The sequence below is a fragment of the Artibeus jamaicensis genome, unplaced genomic scaffold, assembly GCF_021234435.1.
Source record: "Artibeus jamaicensis isolate MK-2021 breed Jamaican fruit bat unplaced genomic scaffold, CSHL_Jam_final scaffold_614, whole genome shotgun sequence".
NCBI lineage: Eukaryota > Metazoa > Chordata > Mammalia > Chiroptera > Phyllostomidae > Artibeus > Artibeus jamaicensis.
Window position 1 is genome coordinate 699,002 of NW_026522050.1, and position 23,216 is coordinate 722,217.

The 23,216-nt window shown below is 51.1% G+C and overlaps 2 protein-coding genes and 1 non-coding gene across 7 annotated transcripts; 1 reads left to right on the plus strand and 2 right to left on the minus strand.

The window, feature by feature from the left end:
• Positions 1 to 590: 590 nt before the first annotated feature.
• Positions 591 to 754, minus strand: LOC119041950 (small Cajal body-specific RNA 1). Its single transcript, XR_005081131.2, has one exon. It is a non-coding gene; the product is annotated as a small Cajal body-specific RNA 1 (non-coding RNA).
• Positions 755 to 2,163: 1,409 nt separating this feature from the next.
• Positions 2,164 to 4,017, minus strand: BANF1 (BAF nuclear assembly factor 1). Of its 5 annotated transcripts, none has more exons than XM_037135286.2 (4): positions 3,735 to 3,822; positions 3,365 to 3,437; positions 2,924 to 3,062; positions 2,164 to 2,685 (listed from the first exon to the last, which is right to left on the minus strand). In XM_037135286.2, exons 3-4 carry the CDS (start codon positions 3,044 to 3,046, stop codon positions 2,539 to 2,541), a joined length of 270 nt encoding a protein of 89 aa, XP_036991181.1. In that variant the 5' UTR covers positions 3,047 to 3,062; positions 3,365 to 3,437; positions 3,735 to 3,822; the 3' UTR covers positions 2,164 to 2,538. The 5 variants fall into 5 exon arrangements, with proteins under 5 accessions (XP_036991181.1, XP_036991182.1, XP_036991184.1 ...); XM_037135287.2 differs by having other exon boundaries at positions 3,689 to 3,793; XM_037135289.2 differs by lacking the exons at positions 3,365 to 3,437; positions 3,735 to 3,822 and adding an exon at positions 3,920 to 4,017.
• A 144-nt stretch (positions 4,018 to 4,161) lies between these two features.
• EIF1AD (eukaryotic translation initiation factor 1A domain containing) lies at positions 4,162 to 9,359 on the plus strand. Its single transcript, XM_037135285.2, has 6 exons — positions 4,162 to 4,409; positions 5,680 to 5,854; positions 5,975 to 6,083; positions 6,187 to 6,295; positions 6,460 to 6,510; positions 7,055 to 9,359. The coding sequence occupies exons 2-6, from the start codon at positions 5,768 to 5,770 to the stop codon at positions 7,197 to 7,199; spliced, it is 501 nt and encodes a 166-aa protein (XP_036991180.2). The 5' UTR covers positions 4,162 to 4,409; positions 5,680 to 5,767; the 3' UTR covers positions 7,200 to 9,359.
• Positions 9,360 to 23,216: the final 13,857 nt, after the last annotated feature.

The following is a 23,216-nucleotide window of genomic DNA, read 5'->3' on the forward strand; positions in this document are numbered from 1 at the left end:
CACTGTTGCGCACTCTCCCTCACTGCAGTTCAGCACGCGCGCTGGACACAGCCCCACGTCTCTGTGCTGCAAATGCCCTTTCCCCCTCCGGGTCGGTCTTGCCCTTCACTCTGTGTGTTGTATCTTTAGAGAAAGTTTCTGTTAATGCAGTTGGATTTTGTCTCCTTCTCTTCCTACTTTTCCCTGCTGAGACCATGAAAATCTTTCCCATTACCCACTCCTGTACTGAATATGCCGGCCTCTCCTAAGCAGACAGTGTGGGGGATCGCAACTGGACTCTGTCTTGAAAGAACTCACGTGGGGGGCCTGAGTTTGACTCCTTGCTTTCAGTAAAATCCCGGAGTTGAAATTAACCTAGCCACATCTTTAAAGGAAAGAAGGTACAACCAACTATAACATCCTTTCTTTTCCCTTTTAAAAAAATATTTATTTTGAGAGAGGGGAAGGGAAAGAGAGAGGGACAGAAACATCAATGTGTGGTTACCTCTCATGTGCCCCCTACTGGGAATCGAACCAGCGATCCTTTGCTTCACAGGCCCGTGCTCAATCCACTGACCTACACCAGCCAGGGCCTTTCCTTTCCCTTTTACAGTTGTGCCGCTGAGTTATAACTCAGTGTGTGTCTTTACACACTGGGCTTAAGACTCATGGCTCTTGTTTTAATATCGCACTTCTTAAACCCAGCTATCACAACGCATCACAAGCCTTTGACCCAAGGCTGGGACACAGATAGCTCGGTTAGTATCAAGTGCTGTAACATCCTCTTTTAATATCGGTATTCTGCAAAATCATTACTTTGTCAAACGGTAACTACAGTATTTGTGTGTGCGTTGTTTTACAGGTCCCTTGAGTGATCCATGGACCATGGCGAACACCCGTGACTACCTCAGCGATCAATCGCTGCCAGATGACGATGGGGGACAATTGGCCTCGTCCACATTTCCAAGCCCTACACCCACCCCGAGCCCCACCCAATGTAACCCATCCACGAGAACCTGTTGGGGAACTCAACTTCTCTTTTCTGGCTAACTCCCTTGTGCACAAGCTTTTTAACATTTAAAAATAATTATTTCTTTTTAGAGAGAGTAAAGGAGGGAGAAAAGCAGAGAAATATTGACTGGTAGCCCTTCATTCGCATCCCGACCGGTGACCTTTCAATCTGTGGGCCCATGCCCTACCAACTGAGCCACACCAGTCAGGGCCACAAGCTCTTTTTAATAAACACTGTCTGCTCTATCTTATACTGAGTTCGGTGCTCATTTTTATGACAATGAGACTCAAGAACCTGACATTCAAGGTCTGGTGACACTGAGGACCATTCTGGAAGCAAGCAGTTCCTCTTGCTCTCCTGACCCTTGGACTAAAAGCCAAGCTGGGCCAGTGCTGCACAGCCAGCATTCCCTCTGATCACCCCAACAACCTCCTTTTCATTTTCCAAGTGGGGAAACTGAGGCTCAGAGAGGCGGAGTGGCGTGGCCAAGGTACACAGGGCTCACAGGTGCACGTTTCCAGGTTGTCTGAGGGCCACTGTGGTGCCTCCTACCAGTAAGACCATGAACGTACTACTTGTTAGTCTCTGAGCCCCTGGTTCCCTCGCCTGTGAAAGAGGAAACAATTACTTAATTACCGTGGAAGAAAGGTGCAAAAACCTTAGCTGTAGGCCTGGTTCACTAAGTGTTCAACCAAAAACAGGATAAAAGTGTAACTCACACCCACCCTCCCCACTGTGATACCCATGCTTTTCTGCCTCGCTAAGGTAGCAGGGCAAGAGCCCTGCCCACTCCTCCCAGAGGTCAGGACAGCCCTTGACAATTAGTAGTGGAACTTTTACCCACATTGGGCCCCACCCCTTCCTGTACCTTGGACTCCCACTGAGTTTTCCATCAGGTGCTACCTAGCCCAGCTGTTGACTCAACTGGCATCTGGAACAGCACAGCCCATCTGGATCCCAGGAAGGGGTCAACCCACACTTTCCCACATTATGAAGGGATTGAGACACTCCAAGGCACCTGTCCAAGGCTTGTGTGGCGAGGGTGGCTGTCCTCCAGAGTGAGGAGGAAGCTGGCAGTTTCGATCTGCACTGATAAAGGTGCAGCAGACCCATCAGCCCTGGGGAAGAGGCAACTCCCAACCCAGCTGCTTTTCAACCCACAGAGCCCAGTCTTGAAGGCCACTACTTTATTGACTCAAAAAACTTTATATGGACAGTGACTGTTCTCCCAAAAGAGAAGCCAAATGGCATAAAACAGACGAGAGGTGAGGGTGGGGGTGAGGGAAGGGGCCAGGAATCCACTCAGAAAAGCTAATAATTACTGATGTGAAACTGGGAGGGGAAGAAGGGAGATGCATGCAAGAGCAAGAATTCCAAAAAAGTTGAAATGGTGAGGGGAGAGAACTCCCACAAAGACCCTGGAGGACATCGGAGGTGAGTAGACAGCAACTGTTTCTTTTGTAGGGGACAAAGGAGGAGCCCCCACTCAGCTGCAAACTCTGGAGACTCAAGGCTGGGGTCAGGGGTTGGGGGCTCCCCAGAGAGCATCACAAGAAGGCGTCGCACCACTCTCGAAGGCACCCGAAGCAGTCCCGGGACTGCTTGGCATTGGCACCACATGTGTCCTTTAGCCATTCCCGGAAGAGGTCTTCATCTTTCTTTAGCACCAGAAACTGGCCAAGGACCACGTAGGCCTGCAACACAGGCAAAGTACAGGACAAGCTGCTCAGTGCTCTGAGACTGAAAACAAGGACACTTCTGTGCAGTTCTAAGCATATGAGCCTAGCAGTCAGGGCTGGCCCTGGCTGTCTCTTCAGAGTATGTATCACTGCCCACCCGCAAGAAGCAAACTCATTTCCCCACTCCCAAACTGCCATGCAATATTGCAGTCGGCCTCCCCAGCCCTCCCCAGCTGCACGCAGCCACCCACACCTTGTCAAAGCCCCTTTCCTCCAGCTTCTTGCCCAGGACTTCACCAATTCCAGCCAGGCTCCCCACTGGCTTTTCCCCCATGGGCTCTGCCACGAAGTCTCGGTGCTTTTGGGAGGTTGTCATCTCGATCAGGGTTAACCTGGGTATCCCAAGAAAAGGTAGATTAGGACTGAAATCCAGGAGCTCCCAAAGGCCCAATGATCCAAATCTCTTATTGTTCAGAGAAACCTAAACCAGCCATTATGGTGCCCACTCGACACCATTTCACAGATAAGAAAACTGAGAGCCAAAGGGAATCTCCCCTACTACTAGAGAGAGAAATCTCTTCCACTCCCCGCGGGAGGGGCATTTTGGGATTGCTCTAGAGGAAAGACTATCCTGCCCTATCAGGTGACGCACGCAGGGCAGTGGGGAAATTCCCAGTCAGCAACCAGGGCTCACCCTGAAGGTGTCACACTCTCTGTGACCTTGGCTGGCAAAAGAAGGCACTGACAGCCTGGAACAGCTACCTGGCCTGAAAAGCAAACAAAGGGTCTTCCTGTCCCACTCGCCCCACAGGCTGCTCACGGACGCACGCAACAGCGCGTCCACCTGCTCCCAGCCCCGCTGGGTCCACGCCTGTGCTCCCGCCACGCCCTGCCAGCACCGCCCCCTCCACGCGCCGCTGCGCCCACGCGCCGCGTCCCGCCGCCTAGCCCTCTTGGAGGGCCCATCCCTCGGCCGGCCGCAGCGTTTGCGACCCCTCTCCGCTCCTCCTCCGTGCACCTCCACTGTTCTCCAAACCAGGTCCTGCTCCGCGGCTGGCACTCACCGACAGCTTCAGCTACAGTAACGGCTCCTCCCGCCGCCCGGCTGCTCCCGCTAATACCTCAACCCACTAGAACTTTCTTCCACTTCCGCTTCCGGGTCGCCTCAAGAGCCGCCTAAATAGTTAAATTTGGTACTTCTAGCCCCTTAGAGCCATAGAGGTGAGGCCTTCTGGACCTCGACCGCCACCTTAGTAGGCGCTCCTTTTCGGTCCATTCGCGGGAAGTCGGGATCCCTTGTGTAGTCTCGGGACTCAGGTAGCGTTTCGATCTCAAGGAGCAGAAACTGCGGAGAAAACTTCATATCCCCACTGCACGGCGTCCGTTCCGGCCAAGGAACGTAGCCTTGGCCGTCCTGGCGGAGGGAAGAGTTAGAGGGACGGACAAGCCGGAAAAAGTGTGGCCGGAGGCTTACTGCAAAGCGCCGGAAGTACGGCGCTCGGAAGCGTCCGAATTAGGCCCACCCGAGTCGCTCTCGTCTCAATCGAGTTTTTAGGAGTGGGGCAGGAGTCGGGAGCTGACGACCCCGAGCCGACTCCATCGTTGTGACAGCCGGCAAGTTCCCTTTCTGAGCTTTCATTAGCTCGGCTGCGAAGTGGGTCGTGAGCCAGCCGCTCTCGGCGTCCAGCCTGGAGAACGGGGTCGTTCAGGCAGCGCCCGCGGGAGAAGAGGGTCAGAAAGTAAGTGTGGGTCTCTCTCAGAGCGCCTTTCCTCCGGAACAGGGAAGGGAGGAAGGCCGGGAACGGCATCTAGCGGTAGCACTTTGGAGTTTCTTTTGAAAACCACCAGTCTTGGCGGTGCGAGTCCTTGTCATCCTGAGAACCCAAGTCAGAAATAGAGCAGATTCCTTAAACCAAGGCGGCCCCCCTCGCCCTTTACTGAACTCGCCCCTGGCTCGGACCGTTGCGGTGGTCTCCTGACTGCTCTCTGCCTGCTCTCTGCCTGGAGTGTGTTGAGAGATTGTGTATCTGTATTGCGTAGCTGTGCTACCCTGGGACGCACAACTATGTTGAGGAAGATACAGTTTATCTTTCCCTTCCTGATCGATTGCCAGAATGATTTCGTTTTTGTGATTACACTACTACTTAGGACAACGTGTTATTCCTGCGTGTCGTACACAGTACTAAGTGCTTTGCTTACATCATCCCATTCTAATAGCAATGTTCTGGGCCAGCGATTCGTTTTCTCAGAGGCCTAGAGGAGTTGAACAGTAAGGGTCGTCAACGTGACAAACGGGGAGAGAATTGTGAGTTTATTGGACGCAACCTGTCAACATACTCCAGGGAGCCAGATTTTGAGTGCTCTCAAAGTTTACAGTTTTTCGGTTTCTTTTATGCACTTGAAATTGAGGAAGCCAAGGAGATTACATGAGGGTAGGAGAAAGTCAGGAATTGAATTACAGTATAATTAGCAAGATTGTATGTTCCTTGAGCTTGATCATGCTTTCCAGGGGTGTTACTTGGCTGCCTTAAAAACCTTTTACTGCCCTGACCAGTGTGGCTGAGTTGGTTGGGCATCATCCCTCAGAGCAAAGGGTCACCAGTTCAGTTCCTGGTCAGGGCACATGCCCAGGTTACAGATTCAGTCAGTTCCCAGTCATGGCACTTAACAGGAGACAACCAACTGATGTTTCTCTCTCACGTTGACATTTTTCTCCTCTTTCTCCATCCCTTCCCCTTTCTCTATAAATAAAGAAACAAACAAATAAATAAATAAAAGCTTAAAAAACACTGAAGAAGTTACAGGCCTGAGGCACAACCACTCACCATGACATGCTCATTTAGGAACACCCTGGGAGGTTACTTCTCCTTAGAACCCCCCCTTTTTTTTTTTGTCCATAGGAAATAGTCAGGGTAGGATTTCAGTGCAAGCAATTAGATTTCAGAGCCCACGTTCTTAACCAGGACATTGTGTTACTCAGTAAAAAGTCCCTTCCCATCTTCAAAACAGTCCTGGATTCTCACCCTGCCATCCAAGAAACTCGGGAGGAAAAGTCAACAGCTTCTGTGTCCCTCACCGCCCTGGGATAGGACCCAGCATGTCTCAGGCCACCAAAAGGAAGCATGTGGTGAAGGAGGTGCTGGGGGAGCACATGGTGCCCTCTGACCAGCAGCAGATCGTGAGGGTGAGTAGCATTGGGCACGAGCTCCTGCTAGGCCCCTAGGGTGGGGGAAGGGTGCAGTGCAGCTCACCGAGTCTTTGAGCTGGCTGATGAGGCCTACCGGCTCTTGGTCTCCTGGATCAGGTACTCAGGACCCCAGGGAACAATCTGCATGAGGTGGAGACAGCCCAGGGGCAGCGCTTCCTGGTGAGCATGCCCTCCAAGTACCGCAAGAACATCTGGATCAAGAGAGGTGAGAGAGGCAGCCCTCTGGGAGATAGAAGCATTCCTTGGCACCTTGGCTTCCACTACTGCCACTGCAGGCTGGATTGACTATACTTTTTCTCTGCCTGCAGGGGACTTTCTCATTGTTGACCCTATTGAAGAGGGAGAAAAGGTGAAGGCTGAGATCTCCTTTGTGCTCTGCAAAGACCATGTGCGCTCTCTGCAGAAGGAAGGGCTCTGGTAGGTGGTCCCCTTAGTCATTGGTTGGCTGATTTCTGGGAACACTGACTTCCTAGCTGTGAAATTGGGGGAGGAAGATCATGACATCACAGGCAGCCGGAAACAGTTTTTATGCTGAGAGCTGTCTTCTGTTCTTTCTGACCCTGGCTTTTCCCTTGACACAGGCCCGAGGCCTTCTCTGAAGTGGCTGAGAAACACAACAACCACAGAAACAGGTTAGGATCAAGCTGTGGGGTAGGGAAGACAGCAAATGGGGCATTGGGCTTTAGTGCCTGGAGGGGGGAATAAGGCCTTTCTTCCTGTGAGAGCTCCTACATGTGGCCTGAAAGTTAGGTGCTGTGGATTAAAATCGGGGTTTTCCCACTTATAAATGGGGGACTTTAAGCAGGCTACCTAATCTCTTAAGCCTGGGTTTCCTTACCTGTAAAATGGGAGCCTCTCAAGGATTAATGGAGCTTGTAAAATTGCCGGTAGAGTATCTGGCACACAGTGTAGGTCCGTTGCATGTTGGTAGTAGGGTCGTTATCATTAAAAGCATTGACTCTAGTAAACTTTTGAGGTATGGGGATGAGTGGTCTTTAGCCTGTTTTCTTTGGCTGAGTTTTTCTGCTTTTTGCTCTAACTCTGCCCCTGTCTGAGTCACTGAGCCCTGACTACTTGGCCCTAGGGGTCCTGCTTTTTGTGAGGCTTCTTGATAGCAGATCGGGCTTTCCCAGAAGGCATTGCGCTAACTCCGTTTTTTTTTCCCCTGCCGTGAAGACAGACCCAGCCAGAACTCCCAGCTGAGCCACAGTCATCAGGAGAAGAGTCCAGCTCTGAAGACGATTCTGACCTCTTCGTTAACACCAACCGCAGGCAGTATCACGAGAGTGAGGAGGAGAGCGAGGAGGAGGAGGCGGCCTGAGACCCCAGGACGTACTCCTGTTGCTCAGAGACTGTCTGTGGCTCCTCTGAGCTTGGACATTCCAGGGTGCTCTGCAGATCTTCCCCCCTGGATGGGGACGAGGCAGGACCCCTTTCTGAACTGGCCTTCTGACCTGGGAGAATTAAACCCCTGGTGGGTGGCGACGTGTGCTGGTGTCCAAGTGGCTGTCTGGGGTGGAGGCCTCGTGGGCAGGTGGGCTGAGTGGGCAGGAAGTGGGGACGGCTGCAGTCTTTTCTCAGTTCTCTCTCTCTCTGTGGGCATGTAGTAAGGGGTGGGTTCTTAGCAAGTGTCAGGCCTTACGCTGTTCCTCCTTGCATGTATTCAATAACTGGGGGCAGTCCCGCTTCTTCCTGCTCATAATCCGCACTGATTCAGGATCACAGCCATAGGGCCTGGTCCCTGTTACCTCTCAGAAACACTCAGGATGAACTTCATAGTGCCTCATGAGCTGCTGTCCCTGCCTTTCTAGTCACCTGTGGCTGCCGGAGTGCCCACCTCCACGCGGCTATGTACGTCCCCTGGTCACTGGGCCCTTGTGGCAGCTCGGACTGTCGCTCCTCAGCCCTCTTGTGAACCACATCATCTCACTTGTGGGTAGTTTTGTTTTTTAACCTCTGGCTATACACGCTCCCTCCTCGTTGCTGGCATTGACCTTTTCTTTTAAGATTTTATGTATTTATTTAAAGAGAGGGGAAGGGAGAAAAAAAGAGGGAGAGAAACATCAATGTGAGAGGGAAACATCTACTGAGCCCACAACCCAGGCGCGTGCTCTGACCGCGATTGAAGTGGTGACCCACCACAAGGCGGAAGGTCACTCACCCAACTGAGCCACACCGCGCAGCTGGCCTTGGCCTTGGCCTTCTCGCCACTGCTCGGGCATCGGAGAGCTTGTCTCCCGGTGTGGAGTGTTTTTCTTCTTTCATCTTCATTTCCTACGTCCCGTGGAAGGGCCCACGCAGCGCTACGTTCCTTCAGTTCCCTGGGATCCCATCGCCAATGCTCTTGTCTTCTGATCCGCGCCTGCTGCCCACGCCCCTCGTCCCAGGACCCCTGACATCAACACAAACTGCAGCACCTTTTAAACTCGGGCACCTGTGCAATCACCACCTCCTGGCTTTCTTGCTCACTTGCTCAACTCCCGCCTCTGCAAAAATTTTTTATCTTCATCCTCCATCCCCACCACCTTCTCACCATTATTCTATCTTCAGTCCCCTTGTGCAACACAGATTCCGTGGCCACACCCTCCCCTCCCTTGTCTTCCTCCACTGTGTGGATCCATTCAGACCTAACGCCAGCCAACCCAGTCATTTGTCCCTGGGCCTGTTGCTGTTAGAGCAAACTGCCAGTTCGGCTCTCTGGTTTTTCCTTAAATTCATCATTACAAACTTCAGATGGACCCTCAGCACCGCCTAGCAGATGGACTCGGATGTATATCAACACTTCTCATCTTGTCTGCGCTCCCGCTTCCTCTGCTGGTTACCACAGTTTACCCTTCATGTAGAAGTGGTAGCCAGCCCCCGCCCAGTGGGTTGAAGCATCGTCATGTAAACTGAGGTTGTGGGTTCGATTTCTGATTGAGGCACGTGCCTAGGTTGTGGGTTTGGTCCACCATTGGGGCATATATTAGAGGCAACCAACGGATGTTTCTCTTACATCGATGTTTCTCTCCCTCTCTAGAACCAATAAGCATGTCCTCGGGTGAGGATTAAAAAAAGAAGTAGAAATAGTAGCCATTGGTGGGAACTCTCACCTCCCCTCACCGACCCTACAAACGTACCCATGGATCTGCCCGTCTTTTTACTTACGTTGTAGTTCAGCGGGACTTCGGCCTTCCCTCATTCACCTGCTCCTCACTCACATTCTCTTACGTTTGCTTGGTGTGGCTTTCGGTGTATACACACATATATATACTTGTTTGTATGTGCATGTACGTGTTTAAAAATGTCTCCGTACACAAAAACCCAGATGAGGTGGAGGTATATATATATGTGTTTTTTAATTTGTGTTTATTTTTTATGGGAAATGACTAACTTTTCTTGTGAAGGGGTAGCTGCTTATTCCTGTACCATCTGTTGAATGGCTCATTCTTTCCTCACCAATTTAAATACCTTCTTAAAATAAACTGCATTTTTGCGTATATGTGTACGGGTATCTTTGAAATTTCTAATCTGTTCTGTTGATCTGGCGCACATTTTCTAGCATGATCGATGCGGCTCCCTCATCCCTGCCCTGCTTTCCTTGAAAATGTCCTCTTTTTTTGCGTATGAACTTGAGAGTGGGCTTGTCAGTGTTCATTCAAAAGTCCCGGTGAGGTTTTCATTGGCATGAATTTAAATCTTATAGTTTGATATGGAGAGAAGTTCTACCTTAACACTTTTGAATCTTTAAAAAAAAATTTATTTACTGATTTTTAGAGAAACATCAATTTGTTCCGTTTATTGATGCATTCATTGGTTGATTTTTGTATGTGCCCTGACTGGGGATTGAACCTGCAATCTTGGCGTATTGGGACTGACGCTCTAGCCAACTGAGTTACCTGGCGAGGGTTCCTGAATCTTCTTACCCGAGAATGAGGTTATATTTGTTCTGTAAAATGTTGTCTTCATACAGGTCTCTAATGTTTCCAGTTCAATTTAGTCTTAGGATTCTTAAGAGTTTTTTTACTGTTATGAATGGGTCCTTTGAAATTACGTTTCTAACCATCGCTGGTGTATACAGCAAGCTGTCGCTCTTTGTGGGCTCACCTAATTGGTCTAATTGAATTTTCTAAGACTAATTCACTCTTCGGTTGATTCTCGTCTCTTTCTGATTCAAAGTCAAATCTCCTGCATTGGGGACAGAGGCGTCTGATCCTTGGTGCCCATTTCTATTCTGTGGGTTGTGGGGGCTGGGACCCCAGCACAGTCTGAAGGGCGCCCTTGTTTGCTCCTCTGCCCGCAGGGGTGGGTCTCGTGTTTCAGGCAGAAATCCGAGTCTGTCTTTAGGCTCCTGGTAAATAACCCTCATGGGGCTGAAGGTGTCTCCGGTTCTAGCTCACGGCGGGGTTTTTCCTTTAGTCAGCACGTCGTGATGAATTTTGACATTTATTGATATGATCAGAAGATTTTGTTTTATTGTACTGACTTTGATAAATAGGTTTCCTAATGTGGAACTGTTTCACATTCTGATATAAACCCTGCTTAGTTTTACAATATTTATTTAGTTGGGGTTTTATGGCTTTCTCTAGGCCAGTTTCACTTTTTGTTTCAGTGATCTGATCTCCCTGCCGCATTTTGATAACCATTATGCTAGCATGTGGAATGGGTTTAGACACATGTCATCTTTTTTTTCCAGCTTGGACTTCTAGAAAGGAATGATTTGTTTCTTTAAAGTTTGGTAAAATGTATTTATAAAAACATCTGTGCTTGATGCCTTTATTTATGGGTGGATCTTTGCCTTTTAATTTTTTGACTCAAGTTTTCTCTTTTTGCATCAATTTTGATCACTTTTTTTTTTGAGAATCATATTTGATTTATATTTAAGGTTTGGGGGCAAAAAGTCATGCATAGTAGTTTGTATGTAGGGTTTTTGTAAATTACTTATAAAGCGACAAAGTCTCGTTCGAATCAGCAGGAGCAAAAGAGCGCTTTGAGCCAAGGTGTAAGAGCAGAGCTTTAGGCGGAGCTCACCCAGGCCCGGCAGGACCCCACCCAGGCTCCCTCTGTGGTTATCTCTCGGGTTATTTCTGCTCCTCTCAGTTGATGATTCCTTTCTCCCTACAAGTGTTTTCCTCGGGAAAGTCCTATCTCCTCTCAGTCCTTACAAAGGGTTCCTTAATCAGGATTCAGGTCCCTAGGGAAGACCCGCTGGCTTGGCTCAGTCACTTGCCCTCTCCTGAGCAGTCACTGTGACCAGTGCTGAGTAGGGAGGTGGGGGACTGGGGGGAGGCGAGATGAGCCACACCTGATCCACATGACCTGGTTCCTGTACCAGCAAAAGGGACACGGAGAGAGAGCAAATCAGACCAGCAGGGATCTGTCCTGGTTTCTGTGTATTTTCTTTGACTAGCTTTGCAAAACTAGTCTTTTCCTGTTTCTTTGGGTTTATTTTCTCACTTTTAGCTTCTGAGCTGCATGTTTTACTGAATTTCAGTCTTGTTTTTCCTCATATTTAGGGCTGTAAGTTTCCCTCTGAGCACTCCTTTGAGTGATTGTTTTGGCATTGTGTCTGCAAGCTAGGCCTTGCGTTTTCCTCCAGCTCACAGCAGTCCTGCTACTTACCTAACAGACTCTCCTGCCCTGAAATCTTTTCATCTCTAGCCCTGGCCGGTGTAGCTCAGTGGATTGAGGGCGGGCCTGCGAATCAAACCTTGTCTCCGTGTCTCCATCTTGTATCAGCCACGTAGCTCCTGGGGGATTGTAGCTCAGAATCCTGGTGGAGGTAGAGTCCTTGTGTTCTGCATGCCTCTCCCCTTTGCCATTCTCTGCAGCTCATTTCCACCTCTGTTCCCAGCTCCGTGGTGGGTTCCCACTGCGTGAATAGATCTCCCAGAATGAGCCGAGTGCCCTGAACACCCTTCCCCTCTCCCAGGTGCTGTGGAAGGTCCTGGCACCTGGTTGCTTGACAGTTCTGGTCCCTGCTGCAGTCAGGCTTGAGACTTGCGGCCCGCCGGCCTCTGCACCTCTGCCCCTTTAGGACCAGCCGTCTCAGCCAGGTCGACTCCCCTTGGGCAGGCAGCCCAGCTTGCAGCCCGGCAGGCAGCCCAGCTTGCTTTCTTCCCATGTCACCCAGCCACCCAGACACAAGTTGGGGCGGAAGTAGGCTGACAGTTGTGAGTATGTGAAACACAGAGTTTGTTCTCATGTTACTATTTGGTCATTATTGCATTATATTCCACACGAAAAATGGAAACCTGCTTTTGCCCCACCCTGTGCGTGCGCCAAGGAGCCCACGTGGCCACCCAAGCTGGCCGAGTGGTTTTTCTCCTTCAGTCCGTGGATGTGGCAAGATAGCAGGACACAGTTTCTCACGTTAGAACACCCTTGCAGTCCTGGAATAAGAGGGTCATGGCGTGCTCTTCAGTGTATTGCTGGAGCTGGTCTTTGGTGTTTGGGATGTCGGCATCCAGGTTCATGGGGGAGATGGCCGGAGCTCCCCCTTTCCTGTACGGCTCCTGTCTGGCTTCCCTGTCAGGGTGGTGGCCGCCTCCTAAAATGACCCGGAGAACATTCTCTAGTCTTTATTTGCATTCCACATGCTTGTAGAAGATTGGAATTTTGCACTTCTAACACTTCTGATAATACTTGCTATAAAAGCAACTGTGCTTGGCATTTGGGGAATGGTGGGTGGATTTTTAACTTTAGGTTGTTATAATAATGGATTGCTCAGGTTTCTGTTCTGGAATCAGTTATACTTTCAAGGAACAATGTTTTCATATTTCCTCATTTTATTACCTATGGGTTTAAATTTGTTGGCACAAAATTGTTTGTGGACCGGCCTTATGTTTGTAGTCTTGACTGTATCCCAAATTATATCTTATTACTTATATGTAATATTACTCCCTTGTGATCCCTCTTCTTTCTATGTTGTCGATCTCGGCAGATGTTTATTTATTAGTCTCTTCCAAATACCAGCTTTCTGTTGTCATTCCTCTTCGTCGTTGGCTTCCTTCCATTTGTTTATTCCTGCTCTTGTTCCGTTCCCCTGCACTCACAGGCTCCCTTTGGGTTTATTCTGTGGTTTTCTAACCTTTCTGGTTGGGTACTTAGCTCATTAGTGTTCAGCTTTACCTCCTCACCCACCCAAAACTATAAAGGGAATTTTCAAACCTAAAGAATTGTAAAATAAGTACCTAGAATACCCTTCATCAGGGTAGAACATTTGCATATTCTCTATCTCTGTAGACACAACATACATGATTTATATATTTAACTGTTACATCTCTTTAGTCCTTTTTAATTTAGAACAGGAGATGCCGTAATATATTTTTGTTCTTTATAAAATGGACTCGTGGCAAGTGCCCTCCAGCTACCGTATAAAAATGCCCTGCATTCGGGTTCGTGTCGTCGTTTGTGTGCTCAGATTTGGGTGGAACGGGTCACGAGGCGCACGGAATGGGGTCCAGCTCACACTGATGCGCGGCTAAAGGGGCCGTGCCCCGCCCACGCCCTCTAACGGCGCCGTCCTCCCTTTGCAGGCAGGTAACCTGTGAGTAGGCTAGTCTCCCTGATGCTGCTCTACCCACACTGGTATCTCGTTTTCTAAAGTTGTACTAAAATACACATAGCATTTACTGTTTTAACCACTTTAAAAAGTACAGTTTAGTAGCATTACGTACATCTACGTTATGGTGCCACCCGTCTCCGGAATGTTTTTATGCGCGTTAACAACTCCCGTCTGCCCCTGCCCCGCCGCAGGCCCTGACGGCCACCCTCTGCTTCCTGTTGCCAGGAGTTTGACTGGACGGCCTCAGATGAGTGGGACCACACGGTGTTTGTCTTTTGTGTCTGGGCTTGTTTCACTGGGTCCTCGGCTTCATTTGCAGTGTAGCATGTGTCAGAATTTCCTTCCTTTTTCTTTTTAAAGATTTTAATTTATTTTTAGAGAGAGAGGAAGGGAAAGAGAAAGAGGAAGAGAAACATCAATGCGTGGTTGCCTCTCACACACCCACAACTGGGAACCTGGCCCACAACCCAGGCATGTGCCCTGACTGGGAATTGAACCCACGACCCTTTGGTTTGCAGGCCGTTGCTCAATCCACTGAGCCAGGTCAGCCAGGGCAGAGTTTCCTTCCCTTTTTAAGGCTGATGATATCCCACTGTGTGTGTGTCGATATGCCACGTTTGACCTCCCCATGCACCGTCAGCAGACCATCAGCAGGCAGTGGGATTCCTTCCACCCTTGACCACTGTGAATAACCCTGCTCCGAATATGGCGGTACAAGTGCCTGCCAGAGACCTTGCTTTAGTTTTTTTGGATATATGCCCAGAAGTAGATTGGCTGTACCATATAAAGTAGATTGGCTGTATGATATGGTAATTCTATATTTATTTTTTTAAAGATTTTAATTATTTATTTTGAGAGAGAAGGGAAGGGAGAGAGAAAGAGAAACATCAACATGTCAGAGAAACAGATTGATGCTTCTTGCGCCCCCAACTGGGGGCCTGTCCCACATCCCAGACATGTACCCTGACTGGGAATTGAACCCGCAGCCTTTTGGTTCACCAGCTGGCACTCAATCCACTGAGCCACAGCAGCCAGGGCTCTGTACCTCATTTAAAAGGAGCTACGCTATACTGTTCTCCACAGTGGCTGCACCATTTTCCATTCCCACCAGCAACGCCCAGGGGTCCATTTTTTCCACCTTCTTGCCAGTACATTATTTTCTGTTTGCTTGGTTTTTTTTTTCTTTTAATAGGAGTCATTCTGATAGGTGTGAAGTATAGTTTAGGCTGTTTTATAATTTCCATTGCGATGCCTCTTTTGGTCCATAAAACGTATTTAATATTTACCTTGATATTCTTGATAGTGTAAACAGCCTCAGACCCACCGCCACAGAAGCTGGGACTTCCACGCTAAACTCGGTAAACTCGGGCGACCGAACACCCCACGCTGCCCCGCCCATCCCATTCTCTGCTCTCCCACCCAAGATAACCCTCTTCTTGAATTTCATAGGCCCTGGTTTTCTTTTTATATGTGCATACATTTTTAAAAGTTTTTAAAAGGCATTTTAACCGTATGAAAAGCCTAACCAACTCGTGTGGGAGGCGACCTCACGCATCGGGTCGTGCATCCCCGCGGCTCTCCCTGTGGCTGCGCCGCGGTGGTGCGTCTGACTGTCAGTACCATTTCTCTGTGGGGCCTCGCCACGTTTTCCCACCACTCCTCTGCTGACGGCCTTCGGTGCTTCCATGTTTCTGCTGTCGTAACCATTCCCGTTCGTGTTTGTGTTCCTGCGGGAGCGTTTGCCTGGCACGGCGCCTGGGGGCGCCTGGGGTGGCGTTCCTCGGCCCGGCCGCAGGCGGCGCCAGGGAGCGGCTCCCACGGGCGGCCTGTGCCCTTCGCCGGCAGCGGGTCCCCGAGGTGGGGTCCGTGAGCGCTTCTGTGGTCTGTCTTTGCTTTATATATCTCGAGTTTACCGTACGAAGTGCAGCGTGTTCAGGTTGCCGCGCCTTCTTGCCCTGGAGCCCTTTACTGCAGGGACGGTCTTCCCATCCCTGCGGGCGCTTTGTCTCGCGGCTCCCATCCCCTGACGGTGGAGTGGCCGCCGGACGAGGCCGCTTAGGGCTCGGCGGCCAGGCGGCTCCCACCCGGCCAGCCGGTGCGCGTGTCCGTGGTCCAGGTGTCTAGGCATTTGGTGGGTTCTTAAAAATGGAATCACTGTTTGTCTTTTTTTTTTTTTCATCATTACCTGAGGATATGTTGATTGATTTTTAGAGAGAGGAAGAGTGTGGGGGGAGAGAGAGAAACGTTGGTGTGAGAGACATTCGTTGACTGCCTCCCATACGTGCCCAACTGGGGATCGAACCCACAATCCGGGTATGTTCCCAGACCGGGATTCGAGCCCACAACCTTTGGGCACTAGGGACGACGCTTCAACCAACTGAGTCACCCACGGGCCAAGGCTTACTATTTGTCTTTGAACCGAAATGTCTAATTCACTTAACTCATTGTTATAATTGGTATATGGGGACCCATCTGTTATAGTAAAGAGACAGTTTGGAGAGATAGGATGTTCTAGATTCCAAGTTCTTTTCCTTCAATACTTTGAAAGCACTACTTTGTCTTCTTGCATCCAGTGGTGCTGTTCAACAATCTGACATCAGCGGATCATCGTTCCCGTGTATACGATGTGTTTTTTTCTCTGTGTTAAGCATTTTCTCTGATACTCTTAAAGTTCTGTGCAACGTCTGCGGGTGTGGATGATTCCTTTTCTCTCCTTTTGGCACTCTTTGGGGTTTTTTTTTTTTGAGCCAAGGCGCTTTATGTTTGTGTTATCCCAGGAAATTTGTCCCCGTTATTTCTTCAGATGTGTTCTCCCTCCCTGGTCACATTTCTCTCTCGAACGCCTAGTGTTCAGATCTCGCTGTCTTCCACGTCTCTCAGCTTTTCAAGTGTACCCTTTCTGTCGTGTATCTCGCCTCTTCTGTTCTTTTCTCAGCTCAGGTTGAGTTCCGTGGCAGGTTTCAACTACAAGCGACCACATCAGAGATCTCCGTGTAGAGAACTCCAGGAGCCATTTCGACGATGGCCCTGAGGAGCCAGGCAGCCAGGCCATTTTCCCAGGCAGCCACCAGTCGTTGCCAAAGGGGGGGGCATTGGCCAGGCCTGCCCGTTTGTGGGTAGGTCGGCCTCAGTGGCAGGGATGTCCTCAGGCAAAGTGTGGCAGGGGCTGGCCGCTGAAGTCGGCCCCACCCACGAGCGTGAGCGTGAGCGTGCGCCTGCACCTGCGCCTGGTTGCACTTCCCAGTAGCAGGAAGAAGTCTGCAAGTGCGGAGCCCGGGGGCCAGCGAGTAGAATGCGGTTTCCAAGGCTGAGATGAAGTCCGAACATCCAAGGGGAGGGGCTCGGGCAGGGCTTGGCTCACAGCTTCCTAATCCTCAGGCTTCCTGTGCAGGGGCCCAGGCAGAGTCGGTCTCTTGTCTGGTGGCCCAGTTCACAGGCTTTTGTAAAATTCTTAGAAGTGGAGGATGCTGCAGAGGAGCTAAGTTGGTGTAGGGCCTCCTGTGCGGTCGGAGGTGTCAGGCCGGCAACTGACTGTGGCCCCAGGTGTCTCCCTAGGAGGTCGGTTGGGCTGCAGCACCCCGGATTTTGTCCTCATGCAAGCCCAAGCACCCCCATTCTCCAGTGCCCGAGGGGTGTGCAAGGCAGCAGGCGTTTGCTCAGTAGGAACCACTGTCTGACTGTCATTGATGCCCCACAAAGTCAGGACACCTGTGGGCTCACCTGTTTGAATTTGGTCCAATGCCATATTGTAAGAGAAGCCGAAGTCCCTGTGGAAGATGTGAAGGTGACAGGGGAATGGAGCACCAGTAACGGCTAGCAATGGCCGGCCAAGGCTGCCTACCAAGTGCAGGTGGGGGCAGCACTTTTCCCAGTTATGGTTATGACAGAGTCTGATGACGCTGAAGTATCCATTCCGTCATGTAACCCTTGCTAGTTTGCAACAAGGCGCCGCGTACCAAAAACTTTGTGACTGTCCTCTCCAGCTTGTCAAGCATGGGGACGGTGCTGGGTGTCACTCCAGTCTCACTACTTCCTGTATGAGGAGACTCTGCCCCTGGCGGTGTGCACTGTGGTTCCCACAGCATCAGTTCCTGGCTCCACATTCAGTCAACATTTATAGAAGCTGCCAGCAGGGGTCACCATAAGCACGTCCAACCTGCAAGTTGTCAACTGTCCCTGGGTGGCGGCACCCCAAACCATCCACCGCACTTACACCTTCGGGTATCGGCGGTCTCTGTCCAGCCAAAGGGTCCACCGCTGGTAACACGTGTTCCCCTCCCTGGGGGGACTTCACTGCCGAGGCCTTCCCAGTCCCTCCCCTCTGGCATACACCGATGAGCACGTGCTCATGGCCTTAGAGACAGGAGGGAGCTGCCCCAGTCTTTGCGTTTTAAAGTACCCGGATCAGGTGCAGGGGCCTCACACGGCAGCGTCTGTGGCTGTGCATGTCCCCCCCAGAAACCCTGCTCCAGAGAATGGCATGGGACTCAGGAGGCCATGGGGCACTGTTAGGTGGGCAAAGGGGCTGAGATCTCAGAACCCTAACCTCCAAAGGGGTTTTCTCCCCAGGGCCCCCCTCGCCGCACTGTTGCAACTGCTCCCCGTCTAGAAACAGCTGGGCTTTCGGACTCGCCTGTCCTCATCTCCGAACCTCCGAGTGCCTTCCTCTTTCATGTCGGTCCCCCTGACATCTGCCATCAGTTTAGCGTTTGGGCAGTCAATCCTCTTTACTAACTGGGGGCACACATGGCTTTGTGAGGTGAGGCCTTGACAGCAAGGTCCCCGGTGTTGGCCCCCCTTTCTCTGTGCAGGGCTGACAAGTCAGAGACTTTGGGGGACCCCTCCTGTCTCTCCCCCACTCCCCGAGATGGAGCGTATATTGACACAGAGGGAGGTTTGGCATCTCTAAGAGTCCTCTAGAGCAGGCGCACAGAGGAGGGAAAGGCCGGGGTCTGAGGAAGGGCAGGTAACATGCACGTGTTGGGCCTGTTGACCCCGTAAGGTGCGGAGCCCACGACGCCAGGCCAAGGGGGTTTGATGAGGGTCACCCCAGATGGCAGGAGCTGGTGCTTCGAGCTTCAGGGAAGGGGAGTTGCGGGATGGCCGGGACCCGGCCTGCCGAGTGGAGCCCCCAGTAAGGCCAGCTCCGTCTGTCCAGGGGATCAGAGCCTCGGACCAATGGCCAGCGGGGCCTCGCTGTCCAGCCTCCCCACAGCCCCTTGAGCGAGCTCAGCCGTCCACACCCTGTGCCAAGGCGAAGACGTGCAGGCCGGCGGAACGTGGGAGTCAGCACCAGCAGACAGGAGGAACTTCTAGAAGACGAACTTCCGAAAGAATGGAAATGACCCCAGAGGAGATATCTGAGAAGCAAGAAGGAGCAAGGAGCAAGTTCATTAATGATGATGCTAATTTGGGGGTGATTCTTAAAAAGTCAAGATCAAGTTCTGCAGAACAAAAACAAGACTAGAAGGAACAGTTATAATTAAAGTGTTCTAAAAGTTTTGTATAGTTCGAAGGGAGAAAGACCTATTGACTAAGTTTAGACTTGGTTAACACACCTGTGAAAATGTTAAGGATAATCTAAGAAATAGAAATAGAGCCCTGGCTGGTGTGGCTCAATGGACTGAGCACGCCCTTCTGAACCAAAGGGTCTCTGGTTCGATTCCCAGTCAGGGCACATGCCTGGGTTGCTAGGCCAGGTCCCCAGTGGGGAGCACATGAGAGGCAACCACACACTGATGTTTCTCTCCCTCTCTTCCTCCCTCCCTTCCCCTCTTAAAAAAGAAAGAAAGAAAATACAGTGTGTAACCTCCAAGCCAGTAAAAAGAAAAGGTATTAAAAACTCAGAGGATGTTAGGAGAAGAAACAATAGATGTGCAGAAAATATTGCTCGCAAGGAAGAGGACCCAGTGTCTTTAAGCAGAAAAGTGATTTTCTAGACCATTTTAGGTGGTTCTCTGTGTTGGTTAATTTTGTGTGTCAACTAGGCTGGGCTAACGAATGCCCGAGGGCCTGGAAAACACTGTCTCTGGGTGTGTTTGTGGAGGAGATTAACATTTGGATCAGGAGGCTGAGCGAGGAGTTCCCGCACCGGGGCTGGCATCCCGGTTGCCGAGAGCCTGAACAGAAAAAGCAGAGGCGGGGGAGGGAAGGGTTTTCTGCCTGGGCTGGGACACTCACCGACCCACCGACCGCCCAGACGCCGTCCCCCTCAGGATGCTCTTGCCCTGTTTCAGTCCCTGCCTCGGGACACAATGGGCCGACTTCTGGTAGCATAGGTTATTTTTGCCCGCTCTGGTACTGAATTGAAGCAGGCAGTGTATAATTTTATGTCTGCTTTTTACCTCTGTCTTGTCTGAGATTCGTCCATACTGCTCATCCACTGTGTGAGTATCCACCATGTGATATTTATCCACCATGTAGATTTATCCATTCTACTGCCAACGGACATTCAGGTTGTTTCAGTGGGGGCGGTTATAAATAGCGCTGTTCTGAACATTCCTGTTCGTGTCTTTGGCTGAACATATGTCCTTTTTCTGTTGCTAAGCCAACACTTTTAAGCTCTCTTCTTAAATGACTTTTTATAATGGATTTTAAAAAGATTTTATTTCATTCATTTTTGGAGAGAGGAAGGGGGGAGAAAGAGAGGGAGAGAAACGTTAATGTGCAATAATAGATAGGTTGCCTCTCATACGCCCCCATCTGGGGCCCCGGCCAGCAACCCAGGGCAGGTAACACGCACATATTGGGCCTGTCGACCCCGTCAGATGCGGAGCCCGCGACGGCAGGCCAAGGGGGTCTGCTGAGGGTCACCCCAGACCTTTCGGTTCGCAGGCCGTTGCTCAACCCTCTGAGCCGCACCAGCCAGGGCTTCATTTATTTTTAGAGACAGGGGAAGGAAGGGAAAAAGAGAGGGAGAGAAACATCCTTGTGCAAGAGAAAGGTCAATCTGCTCCCTCTCCCACACCCTCAACCGGGCACCTGGCACGCAACCCAGGAACGTGTCCTGACCAGGAATCAAACTGGTGACTTTTCAGTTTACAGGCCAACGCCCAACCCAGTGAACCAGGCATGTCAGGGCTTTTTATTCTTTAATGTTGGACTATACATGTGTATGTATGTGTAGATTGCATTCATACATATGTGCCTCTAACATAAGACCGATTTTTTCCTAACCACCATGCCAGTACCACACCCACCAAAATTAATTCCTTAATGTTATCTACTAGCCAGTCTGTTCAAATTTGCCTGATAATCTCAGTTTTTTTTTGTTTGAATCAGGATCCAAAGTGTCCATTGTGTTCCTCTCAATGCATCTTTTTCATCTGTCACCTTTTCTCATGTCTTTTATATTTTACTGAACCAGCTCCTTTGCCTGTAGAATCTCCCTAGTGATCATGTCTAACACGGTTCTCTGTCCCCTCCTGCTTTTTAGACACTGGCAGGTAAACCCAGGGCCATCATTTGGAAAAGAATACTTCACAGGTGACATTACCGCATCCAGCTGGAGGTAATGATGTCAAAGTGGAAAGTGGGTTCAGGAGCTGCGGCTACGTGCACTTGTTACAAAGTTTCCTATCAACTTTCGCCAGGGGTTTAGCAGCCGAGAATCATCACTGCCTACATCCTTGGCTGATGAGGCACCGAAAAGTGGTGATTTCCCAGCTATATCACCAGCTCTCTACCTTTAGCTGGAATTTTTCTGTAAGGAAAAGCTTTCCATTATCAAGTATTTGGTCACTCTGAAATACAATTAGTACAGGAGAGGCAGGGAAATCCTTGACTTTTTGTCTTTTTCTTCCTTTTAAACAAATTTCAGTATAAAGATTCAGTGCCCGTATCAGTCAGAGCCCAGTCAGGAGATTTAAACTTTTATCAGTTACTTTTTTTAAAACAAATTCTAATTATTTCTTCTTAGGGAAGGGAGGGAGATAGGGAGAGAAACATGTATGTATGGTTGCTTCTCACACATCCCATACTAGGGACCTGGCCCACAACCGGAGCACATGCCCTGACTGGGAATCAAACCAGCAGCCCTTTGGTTTGCAGGCCCCACTCTATTCCTTAATCCACTGAGCCACGCCAGCCAGGACTCCAGCAGTTACTTTAACTGAGACTTTTATTTGGAGTTGTTAATGAGATCTTTGAGTACTGTAAAAGCAGAAGGTCAACACTGAGTATCACTGAGCAACTGGAAGCAGAGGCCACCACCCCTGTGGGAGCTAGGACGCGGGCCTCTGGAGGCTGGGGAATGTGCCAGAATCGTGCAGGTGGCGAGTGGCGGGAAGACCCAGGCCAGTGACTACAGAAGGGAAGGGAACTTGAATGTTTCTCCTGTCGACAGACACTCAAGCCCCAGAAGGCTGACCCAGCAGAGCAGGCCCCTCACCCCACCCGGCTCCTTCGGTCACCCCCAGTCTGCACACAGGCTGACTCGTTCCTGAGGTCACCACGGGACAAGACAGGATCAGCTGGGGAAGCCGGGACAGGGGGCCTCAGTCCCAGGGGCACCAAGAAGAGCACCTCGGGTGAAGATGGGTGGGAACTCAGCCCACCAGCCACACTCCGAGGGCCTGCGCCTGGCAGCCTAGAGGGCGCACCTTCCTCCCACTGCATCAGGGTCCCTGGGATGCAGGGCCCTGCCCGGGCCCCCAGAATATGAACTGGAGAGGTGTCTTAAAGCCAGCCAGCTCCAGAGAAGAGGGAAGGGAGGGAGCAGGTTCCTGGGCCTGTGGGCCAGACAGTCCTCACCACGCCACGGGGGAAGCACCAAATGGGACCGTTAGCCGACAGGAGGAGCCACAGGCTGGGTGTGGCCCCTGAGGCCTGAAGCTGTCCGGAGGACCTGAAGGGGGTGGGTGCAGCCAGAGGGAGCAGGACCCAGAGAGAAGAGGGGCCCCATCCTGCCCCTGCTCAATACACAGGCCACGCCTGCCTTGGACAGTTGGCACTGAGGGTCTGTCACCAGGCCGAGAGGGGCTTTCTATCTGGCAGTGCCCTTGTTCAATGGCTGCCCCCCCTCGGAGCCCCGTGGGCCCAGGCAGCAGATGCCCAGCAAACGCGTGCCGAAGTAACGAGAGGATGAGCGTTCTCAGCTCTGCTTTATACCAGCCCCATGAGTCTGAGATCGCGTCCCTGAGACGCACACAGGAACACTGAGGTTCAGTGGTACTTGTTGCCCAAGGTCAACCAGCAAGTAAATGGAAAAGCACCCAGAGCTAGTACCCAGCTTGCCCCCAGCCCCAGTTGAGAGCTCACTGACCTTCATACCAGCCTGCTCCCCGGCACTGCTGCCTCGGTGCCAGGGGTCAGTGAAGTACCGCGGGCAGGGCGCCTCCACTGGGCGGCAGGGCTGGATGCACACCCTCCCTGGGGTCAGGCATCAAAGGGTTCAGTGATCCCTCCTGGGGGCTGAACTGACTCGCCCCCACCCTCCCATCAGGCAGGGAAGGGTAAGCACCTGGCTTGGGGGTCCGCAGCCACAGAACAGAAGAGGTCAAGATGGTGTCAAATGAAGTCTTCCTGGAGGAGGCCCACCTCAGGAAGACCTGCCAAGCCCCTGTTCACCATGTCCTGCCTACCCAGTCACCAGGGCCAGAGTTCAGAGGAAGCCTGGTCCACTGTTGCCATAGGCACTTCCGGCTCTGACGATGGCAACAGCCTCCTAACCAACGGGCCGTTGCCTGCAGGGGATAAAGCGTGGGCTTTGAAATGAGCTTGGCCAGGGCTGGTACCACTGCCACCAAGCCAGGGACACGGCACTGCCTGTCAACACCAGATGGCCTGTGCAGG